The sequence below is a fragment of the Periophthalmus magnuspinnatus genome, chromosome 9, assembly GCF_009829125.3.
Source record: "Periophthalmus magnuspinnatus isolate fPerMag1 chromosome 9, fPerMag1.2.pri, whole genome shotgun sequence".
Taxonomy (NCBI): Eukaryota; Metazoa; Chordata; class Actinopteri; order Gobiiformes; family Gobiidae; genus Periophthalmus; species Periophthalmus magnuspinnatus.
In genome coordinates, this window is record NC_047134.1 from 124,273 (window position 1) to 137,919 (window position 13,647).

The 13,647-nt window shown below is 44.6% G+C and overlaps 1 protein-coding gene across 3 annotated transcripts in view; it reads left to right on the top strand.

Moving 5' to 3' along the window:
* pcsk5b (proprotein convertase subtilisin/kexin type 5b) overlaps window positions 1-13,647 on the top strand; it is a 101,054-nt gene that overhangs the window by 58,601 nt on the left and 28,806 nt on the right. Inside the window, exons 20-22 of one of the 3 annotated variants that reach the window (XM_055224479.1) lie at window positions 1,701-1,816; window positions 12,830-12,932; window positions 13,407-13,543. In XM_055224479.1, coding sequence (XP_055080454.1) covers window positions 1,701-1,816; window positions 12,830-12,932; window positions 13,407-13,543 — 356 coding nt within the window. Of the gene's footprint in view, window positions 1-1,700; window positions 1,817-4,705; window positions 8,379-12,829; window positions 12,933-13,406; window positions 13,544-13,647 lie in introns of those variants that run through there. The other 2 variants (XM_055224477.1, XM_055224478.1) reach the window with 2 other exon arrangements.

The window sequence follows — 13,647 nt, forward strand, 5'->3', positions numbered from 1 at the left end:
TGAGAGAGGCCTTAAATTAATTGGTAAATTCCTCTGTATAATAAGTGTTTGTTCACCTACAAACTAGCAAGATTTGTGTCTCTCACAGACCTGTAACTTCTTCTTTAAGAGGCTGAAGTTTGATAGAAGCATTTGGATGATCCAGAAGAGGATTGGGAGAATGTCACATGGTCAGATCAAACCAAAATACAACTTGTCGTGTTTGGAGGAGAAAGAATGCAGAGATACATCCAAAGAACACCAGTCCTACTGTGAATCATGGGGGTGGAAACATCATGCTTTGGGGCTGTTTTTTTTCTGCAAAGGGACCATGACGACCCATCCGTATAAAGTAAAGAATGAACGGGGCCATGTATCATGAGATTTTGAGTGAAAACCTCCTTCCATCAGCGAGGGCATTGAAGATGAAACGTGGCTGGGTCTTTCAGCGTGACAATGATCCCAAACACACAGGCAATGAAGGAGTGGGTTCGTAAGACGCATTTCAAGGTCCTGGAGTGGACTAGCCAGTCTTCAGATCTCAACCCCATAGAAAATCTTTGGAGGGAGTTGAAAGTCCGTGTTGTCCAGTGACTGTCCCAAAACATCACTGCTCTAGAGGAGATCTGCAGGAGGAATGGGCCAAACTACAGCAACAGTGAAAACCTCTGGAGACAGAAAACGACCTCTGTCATTGTCAACAAAGGGAATATGACAAAGTATTGACATGAACTTTTGTTAATGACCAAATACTTATTTTACACCATAATTTACCATTTAACTGATTAAAAACCCTACAGTGTGATTTCCTGGATTCTTTCCCTCATTCTGTCTCATAGTTGAAGTGAAACTATGATGAAAATTACAGGCCTCTCTCATCTTTTTAAGTGGGAGAACTTGAACAATTGGTGGATGAATAAATACTTTTTTGACCCACTGTATGTCTTCATTTCATTAGGCTATGTACAAATTTAGACTCTGGCTCCTAAACAGTGGAGACTTTGCAGTGACATCACGTCTGGGGGGCTGACAGCATGTCTATGGAGGAATGTGCAGCAGTTACCGTAGGGACACTATGAACACATGAGTAAACGCAGCCTGATAAGTTTTAAGATAGTCTGAAAACGCAAGAAAAAACAAGAAAAGTTAGTTTCCTCGTCACAAACAGACCTGGAGTTGTGTTTTGTTTCATTCTCACATGTTTCACACACAAACCTGCAGATTTAGGCTGAGTTCTTCTCTCAAACTGAAAACACTCTGTTCCACCTTGTGATGTCATCATGTGGTGATACAGGAAGTGCTCCATTGTGTTTTTAAACTCCACCTTCACTAGAATCATTTGGATCATTTCAGTCCTGGAGTTGTCTCTTATCTCGACTGAACTAAAGGTAAAAGGAGCTGTTCACTTGAAACTACCACTTGATGACATCACAAGGTGGAACAGAGCATTTTGAGCTTTGTAGATGTTACAGACGAATAATAAAGAGTTACTCAAACATGTGTGAATGAAACAAAACACAACTTCAGGTCTGTTTTTGAAGAGGAAACATTAAACATGGATTAAAGCTACAAGAGTCAGTTTTTTGTGATACAGGAGTTTTAAGTTTAAAAATGATTTCTACCTTCATGCTGCGTGTCGCACGTTTCACTAGAGTTGATCCGTGCTTCATCTTCACATCTTCTCCTGATGTCTCCTAAATGATGTGGTTCTTGTGCTGCAGGTGTGACCACAGCTGCTACGAGTGTCTGGGCCCCGGAGAAAGAAACTGCAGCACCTGTGTGAGCGGATACAACCTGGAGGGCGGGGCCTGTGTGGTCAGCACAATCTGCAAAGATGGTGAGTCCAACTGTGCAGCAGAGACAAGGACCTGAGGCAAGGACCTGAGAGACAGGGACCTGAGAGACAGGGACCTGAGAGACAGGGACCTGAGAGACAGGGACCGGAGAGACAGGGACCGGAGAGACAGGGACCGGAGAGACAGGGACCGGAGAGACCAGAGGCTGGAGCTGCACTAGCGCCTCCTGTTGGTGGTTTTCAGATTCTAGCCTGTGATGACGTCATAGTCCCAGATGTGCGTCGTGTTTCTGTAAATACGACTTTACCATGAAATGTCCAATGGGTAAATTGATCATTTCGATTGACAAATAAGAACAAAAGTGAATCCCCTCTGCCCACATCTGTTTAGAGAAGATACATTCTGCAAAATGGACTTTTCTTATAACCGTGCCACGGTGGATGCTGCAGCTTTCTAATGTGGAAATCAGCGACTTGTTTCTTTTATGAAGTTGTTTTAGATGAATCTTGTGACATAATGATCCACGTGTGTAACTGAACCTGACACAAGTACAAAGGTCTTTAAATATCATTGGTGTAGAATGCTGTGATGTCATCTGAAACCCACCAATGGCGTTGAACGTGGCACATAAGCTCCGCCTCTCGTCACATTTAAAGGCGGGTCTCTGGGTGTGGTTTGTTACAGAATGTTGCGTTGTTCTAACTGTACTAACCCCGGTGTCACTAACGCTCTGACCGCACCACTGTAGTGAACTTCAGCAGAGGATCTCCTTTTACACGTTTAACACCTTTAACACGTTTAACACGTTTAACACGTTTAGAGCTCTGCGGCCGCTGCAAATTCACACAGGCACAAGCTAACACCATAACACTCCCACTTTAACGGGACAGATTCCTCTGTTTCCTTGTCACACACAGACCTGGAGTTGTGATTTGTTTCAGTCACACGTGTTTAACACACAAAGTTCTTCTCTCAAACTGAAAACACTCTGTTCCACCTTGTGGTGTCATCATGTGGTAATACAGGAAGTACTCCACTGTGTTTTTAAACTCCATACGCTTTCATTTCTAGAATCATTTGGATCATTTCAGTCCTGAAATCAATCTACTGAACTAAAGGTAAAAGGAAACTACCACTTGATGACATCACAAGGTGGATCAGAGTATTTTGAGCTTTGGAGATGTAGACAATGAAACAAAACACAACTCCAGTGAGTTTTTGAGGAGGAAACAGTGTATTTGTGTAATATAGAGGCTTTAATATGAGCCTATGAGCGCCACCTGTCTGTAGTGTTTGTGTTTGTGTTTGCTGCTTCTCCTGTGATCTGGGTTTAGTCTGACAGCACTTTTGCATGTTCTGCATGTTCTGCATGTTCTGCATGTTCTGCATGTTCTGCTTGTTCTGCATGTTCTGCATGTTCTGCATGTTGCTTAGCCTCTGTTCTTGTCTTTAATGTGGTCGTTTATGATTAAAATCTCACTGAACATGATCTAAAGTTCATCTGTTTGAGTTTTAGGTGTTTAGACACAAACAAAACAAAAATTCATATCAGTTTAGAGGTTTAGAAGCTGATTAAAACTTAACTGTAAAGTCTCAAATACTGAGCATTTAAAGATGCACTAAGTAACTTTTTTGGTAAGGGGTCCACCAGCTACTCGTTTCCACAGAGACGCGATGTCTTTGCCTGAAATGTTCCACAGTAGGGCTTTATACATATTAATCTTTCATCTATTCAACTGCAGTTCAGTTAAATGTCTGTCACCTTCTGCCTGAGTTTTTGCAGAGGGATTTGTTTAATGTCATTCAATTCTCCATGGAAACAAGCACAAGACGGAACCTTCCACTAGAAAAGTTACAGAGTGTATCTTTAAACGGCCCATATTCCTCTAATCTCTGATCTGTTCTAATGTCGTTTCCTCGTCACACACAGACCTGGAGTTGTGTTTTGTTTCATTCTCACATGTTTAACACACAAACCTGCAGATTTAGGCCGAGTTCTTCTTTCAAACTGAAAACACTCTGTTCCACCTTGTGATGTCATCATGTGGTGATACAGGAAGTGCTCCACTGTGTTTTTAAACTCCACCTTCACTAGATTCATTTGGATCATTTCAGTCCTGGAGTTCCCACTTAGCTCGTTTTACCTTTAGTTCAGTCGAGATGTTCACTTGAAAACTACCACTTGATGACATCACTAGGTGGAACAGAGCGTTTTGAGCTTTGGAGATGTTATAGACTAATAATAAAGTGTGACACAAACATGTTTGAATGAAACAAAGCACAACTGCAGGTCTGTTTTTGAGGAGGAATAGGCGTTAGAACATGGATTAAAGCTCATAAGGGGACATTTTGGTGCCTCATAAACACTGGGTCAAGTGGCTAATCCCAGGTTTCTATAAAAACTACTATAAGTAAAGTATAATTGAACAGAACTCTTGTCACATTTAACCTCATTTACATCAGATGAGTGTGGACTGAACCTGAGTTTAAACCACAGACTGTTTTATAAATGGACATAGCTAACCTGCTAGCCGCCATGTTACAAACAGGAAGTGGTCATGGGCGCACTTCCTGCTCCATCGACTCCAGATTAGCCCTTTTAACGGCTCTAATCTCGATGAGCTTCATTTGGAGTCACGTCTGTACACAGTCTGTGGTTCAAACAGATAAATTCCATGTTCCTAGTCTCACATTTTACACTGAAGTGAACGTGACATCATCACTTTGCTAATTGTGTGTCGTTTTTCTCCTTCTTTCTTTCTCTCTCCTCTTCTCCTCTGAAACGGACCCGCTCCCTCCGTTGGACCACAATCCTCGACCACAACACTACCTCTGATTGGATCAAACCGCTCCGCCGTTGACCAATCGCGCGGCTCTGATTTTCCCTGTGTTTCCTCTTTTTGTATCTCTTCTTCCTGGTCTGTGGAAAGCAAATGAAGAATCTTGGGCGGAGGGCAGTTTCTGTGTGCTCGTAAAAAAGAACAATCTGTGTCAGAGGAAAGTTCTGCAACAACTGTGCTGCAGAACGTGTTCACAAAAGGGCTGAGGTCGGAGCTCGCCACCACTTCACATAATTTATACAAGCATCTGTGCCTCTAACGGACTGCGCCGGAGGCACGATACAGGACTACAACAAACCTACCTTTTCTGTACAGGGACACACCGCCAGGGACGAAACATTCAAGTTATGTGACCAAAGCTTCGATGCCAAAACACTTTCTTCTTTTTGTCGCCAGTCTAGGTAGCTCCAGGTGTCCCAGGGGATCGCTCCATATCTCTCTCTCTGCGTTTTTGGCTCCTCTTTCCACTCTCTGCAGGAGGAGCATTGGATGGGAGAAGTTTAGGCCGATTGATTTTGAAAAATAAAAGGAAGCGTGATCATTAATGTGAAATAGTGTGTCTGGACTTACCTTTGGCGTAGACCTCACACATAAATATTCATACATCACCTGATAGTCCAGCCCAGACTTCACCTCCGCACGACTCCACTCGTCTGTGCTCAGCTCTGCTCGTCCTGGGGTCATGTAGGAAAAGGGGCGGAGTCTCTGTGAGGGCTTTACCCCAATCGAAAACACAAACTAAATAGACACAATTAGCAGTTTTGGAAGTACCTTAATTTGTAGGGATCCGACTTTTTCAGTTCCAATACAGATTTCAATAAGGTTTTGAGTATCTGCCAGTACCTGATATTAACCCATACCAGAGCAGAGGCTGGAAACGGCGTTTATTTCCTCAAAACAAAAATAAAATGACACAAAACTGATCCAGATGTGTTCTGTAGTTACTTGAGAGATGACGAACTGCTCCAGAACAGTTTTGAGACTTTCTGAGCCAACTATGACCATTTAATTGTTTTATTATGTTAATCCACATGTCCAACCAGGATATCGACTCTGCTCCGTTTTGTCAATTCTTCTTCAATTTAAAACATAAATCTAACCTCCCTGCTTGTCCGAAAAATTGCAGTTAGATATTTTTCCCAAATCCATCAGCCCTTGTCCCTGAAGCGACAAACTCACTTTATCCTGATGTTCAAACGATATTCTGTGAAAGCACCAGAGCAAGTGGAGTAACATCACCTTAAATGTTTATTTGGAGGTTTAAAGGTGCACTATGCAACTTCTGGATGGTCCAGCACTTGCCTGTCTCCATGGAGATGTTATTTCCTTGCATGGAATGTTCCACAGTATGGCATTAAACATATCTGCCTTGTGTGTGTTCGACTACAAGCTCAAAAATTACTCGACTTACTATCCTTAGTCTCGCTTCTCCATAGATCTGATTGTTATAGCCTAGTTTATTTCCAGACTGTGGAATAATTAAAGCAAAGCAGTAACATCACCATGGAGACGAGCAGGTGGCAGATGCTGCACCAGAGAAGTTACACAGTGCACCTTTAAAAATGGACAAAATGATCAAAAGTTGTAATCAGCCTTTGAAGTGTGTTTTATTATAAACAACAGACTTAGCACAGTTTCAAAAAAGCATTCACACTTAAACATAAGCCTAGCATTTCCCGTTAGCTCGTCGTCATGACTACGACAGCCCCGCCCCTTCTCCTCGGGCGAGCGCAGGAGGAGCTGGGCACATTTGATTCGAGCGAAGGAGATGCTCGTAGAAAAACGGCTTTAACGATTCCATTGGTGCTCAGAGTCAAAGTCCGTCGCTTTTCCAAACACTGCAGTGACCTTTGACCTTATCGCTATGTCTATGACCAAACTCTTGTTTTAGGGTGGACTTTACGGAGCTGAACGCTGACCGGACTGACCAGCGCCCGCAATGTTCTGGAAGTCCTATCCACTTCCCCATAGATTTTCCAGAAAATATCTATATTAAAAGTTTTAATGTTCTTCAGGGCCAGTCAGCCGGTCGTGACCACAGAACCAGAAAATATTTAAAATCTGTTCATGAAACTTTATAAAAATGGGTCATAATATTTTGCCCAGGTTTGAAATGTGTTTGTTTTTTGAACCTGAAAGCGTCTTCATTACAAACATCAGTTTCCACACGTCTGGTTCACCTGCGTCACGTCAGATTCTAGACTGTGATGACGTCATTCTGCCAGATGGGGGCAGGAGACATCTTTCCCCATTGATTACATTGCATTTACCTGTTGAATATTTAATCGTAAAATACACAAATGTTGGCCCTGATCATTTCTATCAGTGACTGAACCCAACAAACATCAGCTTTTTAACAAGATCCATTTTAGCTGTTCAGTCTGAGCTACATGATGTTGACCAATAAGATGTAGTGATGTCATCTGAAACTCAGAAATATTGGAATTTTCTGGAAAAGTCCATGGGGAAAAATTGATGGGAAGTGTACTTCCTGAAGCGTGGGGGCGGGATGGGTTTGCTCCATAAGGTTATGTCCAAAATGTCACAATATCTTTAACTTTTGAGTCACAATCTCAGTTCAACACTAAATAAGCAGAGGAACTACAAAGACCATGATCCTCTGTTTCAGTCCAAGGACATAAAGAAAAACTCACTGTTACTGAACACTAAAACGATAGCACTGAAGACATGAGAAAAGCAGCGTTTCTGTAACATTCGCCTCAATAAGTCTTTAAAGTTTGAGTGAAAACGCGCCTTTGTTCCAGCTCTAAACCTCCTGGACGTCCCGCCGCATGGAGCCACTTCAACACTTTTTGCACAATCTTGAGTTTCTGTGTCGAGAAAATACTTAACCCGTTTTGATACTTTGCAGCTGATGTCACGCACATTGATGCTAACCAGAGGCACTGCTCTGTCTGAAGCTCTGTTACTCAAGTTTAATCTGAGTTTTAACACAATCTGACTAGAAAGAACAGATTAACTGGACTCCAACAGGTGAGATCTGTGCTGTTAAACAAGTCCCTCTCAAATAACATTACATCACAAGCTAGCATTAGCATTAGCATTAGCATTAGCCAACAGTCACTCTCACCTTTTTATGTAAAATCAAACACAAACACCTCGGATTGACCACGCTCCTGAAAATGTGCTCTTTAAATCACTTTTGTATCTTCTTGAGTTTTTGAACAGGCCGTGTTTGCTAATGTGCGCTTGCATTGCATCACCACGGTAACTGCTGAACATTCCACCATAGACCTGCACGCAGAACCGCCCCAGCGTGACATCACTACAAAGTATCAAGTCTGTCAATGCAATGGGGCAGCCAACGGCATCCCCCTTTTTTCTTTTTTTTTTTTTACTTTTTATGTTCAAATTAATTCCATTATTATTAGTATTGCATCGTTGAAGAGAATTTAAACCATTTTATACATGTCCCATACTAATTTTACTTTGTTTTTTTGGAGGGGGTTGCAACATAAATTGGTCTCATCCAAACGTTTCCCTCGTTCTGTACTGTTGACGGAGATTGGTTCTTAATGATTTGTAATAAAGTCGTTCCCATGTTTGGAAACAGTTTTTTCCTGGTCGATGAAATGACTTGAAATGACGTTAGCTCGTGTGCTAGTCGCCACACGCCTCGTATTATAAAGCTGTTTATATTGTGTACCATATCTGTGACAATGCATCTAGTGTTACTCAGATCCTAGTTTTGAAAATCTTTTTTACTTAAGTGTACTTATTAAAATTTTAATCTGTGTTTTAAGTTTTGTTTTGTTTTTTATGACCACTGTATTCACCCAACATTTATTTTTTCTTAAATGTGAACATGATTTTTTTTTTTTTTTTTTACTAAATTCTAAACTTCCGTATGCGTAGAATTTTTTTATTTTCTAGAATTACTACTTTGTGATGTTTAACCTTTTGAAGGGGCACATTTCAAAGGCAGGATTTTAGGTGAGTTCACACTTAGACAAAATCTGTATCAAAAGTGCGACTAAACCGAGATTAAACCGGGACTAAACCGAGACTAAACCGGGACGAGATTGGGACTAGACCAGGACTAGACCAGATCTAGTCCTGGTCTAGTCCAGGACTAGACCACAACAAGATCAGGACTAGACCAGGACTAAACAAGAACGAGTCTGAAAGCACCTTTTACCTCTTTCAAAATGATTTATTTCAATACATCACATCAGTCGACTTGAGGGTTTACTTTTCACCTTGGCAGATTAACTTTTCATATTTTAAGATAAATGATCTGTCGCCTTTTAACCAGTGAAATGTCAGTTATTGGTTAAGTGGCAGTTTGTGGAAAAAAGTTCAGAAGAAAAGAACAAAAATACAGGAAGTAACCATCCATCCATCCATTTTCTTCCACTTCCGGGGCATCAGTCTAAGCAGGGACTCCCAAACTTCCCTCACCCCAGACACGTCCTCCAGCTCCTCCGGTGGGATCCCAAGGCGTTCCCAGGCCAGAGAGACATAGTCCCTCCAGCGTGTCCTGGGTCTTCTCCGGGGCCTCCTCCTGGTGGGACATGCCCAGAACACCTCCCTAGGGAGGCGTCCAGGAGGCATCCTGAGCAGATGCCCGAGCCACCTCAGCTGCTCCTCTCGACGTGGAGGAGCAGCGGCTCTACTCCGAGCTCCTCCCATGTGACCGAGCTCCTCACCCTATCCCTAAGGGTGTGCCCGGCCACTCTGCGGAGGAAGCCCATTTCAGCCGCTTGTATCCGCGACCTTGTCCTTTCGGTCATTACCCAGAGCTCATGACCATAGGTGAGGGCAGAACGTAGACTGAGGTAAATCAAGAGCTTCGCCTTTGGACTCAGCTCCTTCTTCACCACAACGGACCGATACAGCGACCGCATCACTGCAGACGCTGCACCGATCCGCCTGTCAATCTCCCGCTCCATCCTTCCTTCACTCGTGAACAAGACTCCGAGATACTTGAACTCCTCCACTTGAGGCAGAGACTCTCCACCCACCCGGAGAGGGCACCACCTTTTTCTGGTCGAGAACCATGGCCTCGGATTTGGAGGAGCCGATTCTCATCCCAGACACTTCACACTCGGCTGCAAACTGCCCCAGTGCTGCAGGTCCTGGCTCGAAGAAGCATCAGGACAATATCATCCGCAAACAGCAGAGATTAAATCCTGTGTTGATTGCCGCCACGGCAAGCACCACAGACATTACAACCACAGCTACGAGCGGCCGCATCAACAATAGAAATGGAGAGTCCAACCCCTCTCAAGAAGTTGGGTTCCAGATCCCAAACTGTGTGTGGAGGTGAGGCCGACTATATCTAGTCGGTAACGCTCAACCTCCCGAACAAGCTCCGGCTCCTTCCCCCCAGCGAGGTGACATTCCACGTCCCCAGAGCTAGTCTCCTTGTCCACAGATCCGGTCGTCGAGGCCCCCGCCTTCGACTGCCGCCCAGATCTTCAAGCACCGGCCCCTTACGGATCCTCTTGCAGGTGGTGGGTCCACATGAGGACGGCCCCACGTCACTCCTTCGGGCTGAGCCCGGCCGGGCCCCGTGGGGAAAGGCCCGGCCACAAGGCGCTCGCTGTCGAGCACCCACCCCAGGCCTGGCTCCAGGGTGGGGCCCTGGTAACGCCAGTCCGGGCGACGTAGCTCGCCTTGTTTTTGCACTCTTCATAAGGGGCTTCTGAACCGCTCTTCGTCTGACCCGTCCCCCTGGACCTGTTTGCCATGGGTGACCCTACCAGGGGCATGAAGCCCCCGACAACATAGCTCCCAGGATCATGCAGGTGCTCAAACCCCTCCACCACGTTAAGGTGGCGGTTCAGGGAGGGAACCATGAATGAAGTAACCATGAATTTGAAAACAGAATCCCTCTGCCGGTCATCATCATCAAAACCTCCGTCCAAAACATCGAAACCTCCAACCAAAACATTGAAACCTCCAACCAAAATATTGAAACCTCCGTCCAAAACATTGAAACCTCCGTCCAAAACATCGACACCTCCGTCCAAAACTACCTTGAAACGTCCATCCTAAAGAACATCAAAACCTCCATCCTTAACGACATCGAAACCTCCATCCAAATACTTGTAGGATTCGGCAGCGTCGCTTCGTCATTTTTGTACAAATGTAATACAATGTGCTGTGTGATGTGCAGTTGTCCATAGGGGGCGCCGACAGCATGCGGCGCTTTGTTGTGATGACGTTTACGGCTGAGTCAGCTCACACTGGACACCACAGTTCTCTACGAGGAAGTCAGCGGATTTGTTTCTTTTATGAAGTGATTTTAGATGAATATTGTGATTTAAAAAGTGTAAATTATAACAGAATGATCCACAGAGATGAGAACCATAGAGACACAAGCACAACAGGACTGATTTAATAAGCTCTTAAATACATTTTAGCCTGACACAAGCTCTTTAAAGCTGCTCTTTAAAGCTTTCTGACCTAAACGCTGCTGTAAAATGGAGCGGGGTGTAGATCCGGCTGTACCAGTGAAGCTGCCGTCCGTCGTCTTTGTACAAACAAGTGTCATTGTTTCATCTGGAACAAAGAGCGCTCCGATACGGACAGCAGCATGTCTCCGGCTGGACGCATCCATCAGAGACATTAAAACAACACAAAGAGCGCTCCGATACGGACAGCAGCATGTCTCCAGCTGGACGTGTCCATCAGAGACATTAAAACAACACAAAGAGCGCTCCGATACGGACAGCAGCATGTCTCCAGCTGGACGCGTCCATCAGAGACATTAAAACAACACTATTCTGAAGCTTTAAGACGTCTTATAATACTGTTAACTCATTACAACAGACCTGGAGTTTGTTTCATTCACACGTTTGAGTCACACTTTATTATTAGTCTGTTTCCAGACTCTCCAAAGCTCAAAATGTTCTGTTCCACCTTGTGATGTCATTAAGTGGTAGTTTTCATGTTAACAGCTCCTTTTACCTTTAGTTCAGTCGAGATAATTGACAACTCCAGGACTGAAATGATCCAAATGATTCTAGTGAAGGTGTGTGGAGTTTAAAAACACAGTGGAGCACTTCCTGTATTACCACATGATGACATCACAGAGTGGAACAGAGTGTTTTCGCAGCCTAAATCTGCAGGTTTGTGTGTTAAACATGTGAGAATGAAACAAAACACAACTTCAGATCTGTTTGTGCTGAGGAAACATTTGAAAATTGGGCCCTTTAAGCTCTCAGCCCTGAGTCTCACAGACGCCCCCTACAGGTGAGTGTGTAAAGTGCATTTTCATTATATTAGACCAGTGAATGTCCAGGAATAAAATCGATGGAGGGATGGATGTTTGAGTAAACCTGTACTCTCTGCATACAAGACATGAGGGCTCAGAAATCCCTGTTTTCACCCACCCCCTATCTTACATTTTGTACTTTAAAAACTACACGATGCTGCCAGCGTGAGTATAAATAATAATAATGATTAATAATGTTTTTTTTGTTTTTTGTATCTCAAAGTTCATGTGAGGGGTTTATGTTTTTCACAATTACGTGGTTTTGTATAAAACCAGGTCAGGTGTTTGTGAAGTATAAAGTTTATAACAGCTGCATAAACATTTTTCAAAAGAATGTAAACAGGATGTGCTTTAGCATAGGGTTAGCTTACAGGCTTTAGCATAGCGTTAGCGCACAGGCTTTAGCATAGTGTTAGCTTACAGGCTTTAGCATAGCGTTAGCGTTCAGCTTGAATAGTTATCAAACGTTACAGGACCATTTCCAATCAGGAAGAAACCACAAAACCACAAACTGCAACTGGAAAACGCTGAAATGTGACTTTTAATTAAACTATTTTAGTGAAATGAGCGTCCGAGTCAGAGGTTTTTTAAATATACATGAGCGCCCCCCGGTGTGAGAGAACATGAGCGCCCCCGGTGTGAGAGGACATGAGCGCCCCCGGTGTGAGAGGACATGAGCGCCCCCGGTGTGAGAGGACATGAGCGCCCCCTGGTGTGAGAGGACATGAGCGCCCCCTGGTGTGAGACTACATGAGCGCCCCCTGGTGTGAGAGGACATGAGCGCCCCCTGGTGTGAGAGTACATGAGCGCCCCCTGGTGTGAGAGGACATGAGCGCCCCCTGGTGTGAGAGGACATGAGCGCCCCCTGGTGTGAGAGGACATGAGCGCCCCCTGGTGTGAGAGGACATGAGCGCCCCCTGGTGTGAGAGTACATGAGCGCCCCCTGGTGTGAGCTTGTGTTGTGTGTTCAGGAGAGTACCTGAGCGCCCATGGGAAGTGCCACCTGTGTGATGTCACGTGTCTGCAGTGCTCTGGACCCGAGAGGGACGACTGCACCCGCTGCCCCACCCACAGGTCAGACAACGCCAACGCCAATTCAACGCTAATCCGACGCCATTCCAACATTAATCCAACGCCAGTCCAGAGAACTGTTGTCATAGTGATTGACGATTTAAAACTGAATACATTATCTTTGGAATGGCTAAAAGTCCTCAAAATGTCTCCTATAACAGGAAACCCATTAAAACAAAACAGTTTACAGTTTTAAAACTGCTCATGTTTTAAAGCTTCACTATGAAACTTTTCTTAAGAATGTTTTGTAAATCTTTTAGTGCAATTCATTATTACTGGACTACGCTCGCTGGGAGGGGGGGGGGGGCTCGTGGGGGTCCCTGGTGGTTGCTAAATCCACCACTGCTCCTGCCCAAACCCCCACGCTGTGCTGTGATTGGCTGAGACCCTTGGTGACCCCTCGGTGACCATCACCGCAGGAGCCAGGAGGGTTCAGAGTTTGCTGTGAAATGTAGTGACCAAACGTCATCTTTGCAGGTTTTTTGATGAAGGACGCTGCGACATCCGCTGCCAGAGGGGGCGCTACACCCTGGACAAACAGTGTTACCCGTGTCACCACACCTGCTCCGAGTGCACGGACGCCGCGCCCTACAACTGCACCAGCTGCGACAAAGGTACCACACTGCACCCGGGTCAAATGCTCCAGGTCCTGACCAAGACCAGCTCAAAGTCTGGAGACGGTCCCACTGCTCCAGGTTTAACCCAGAGACATCGAAGG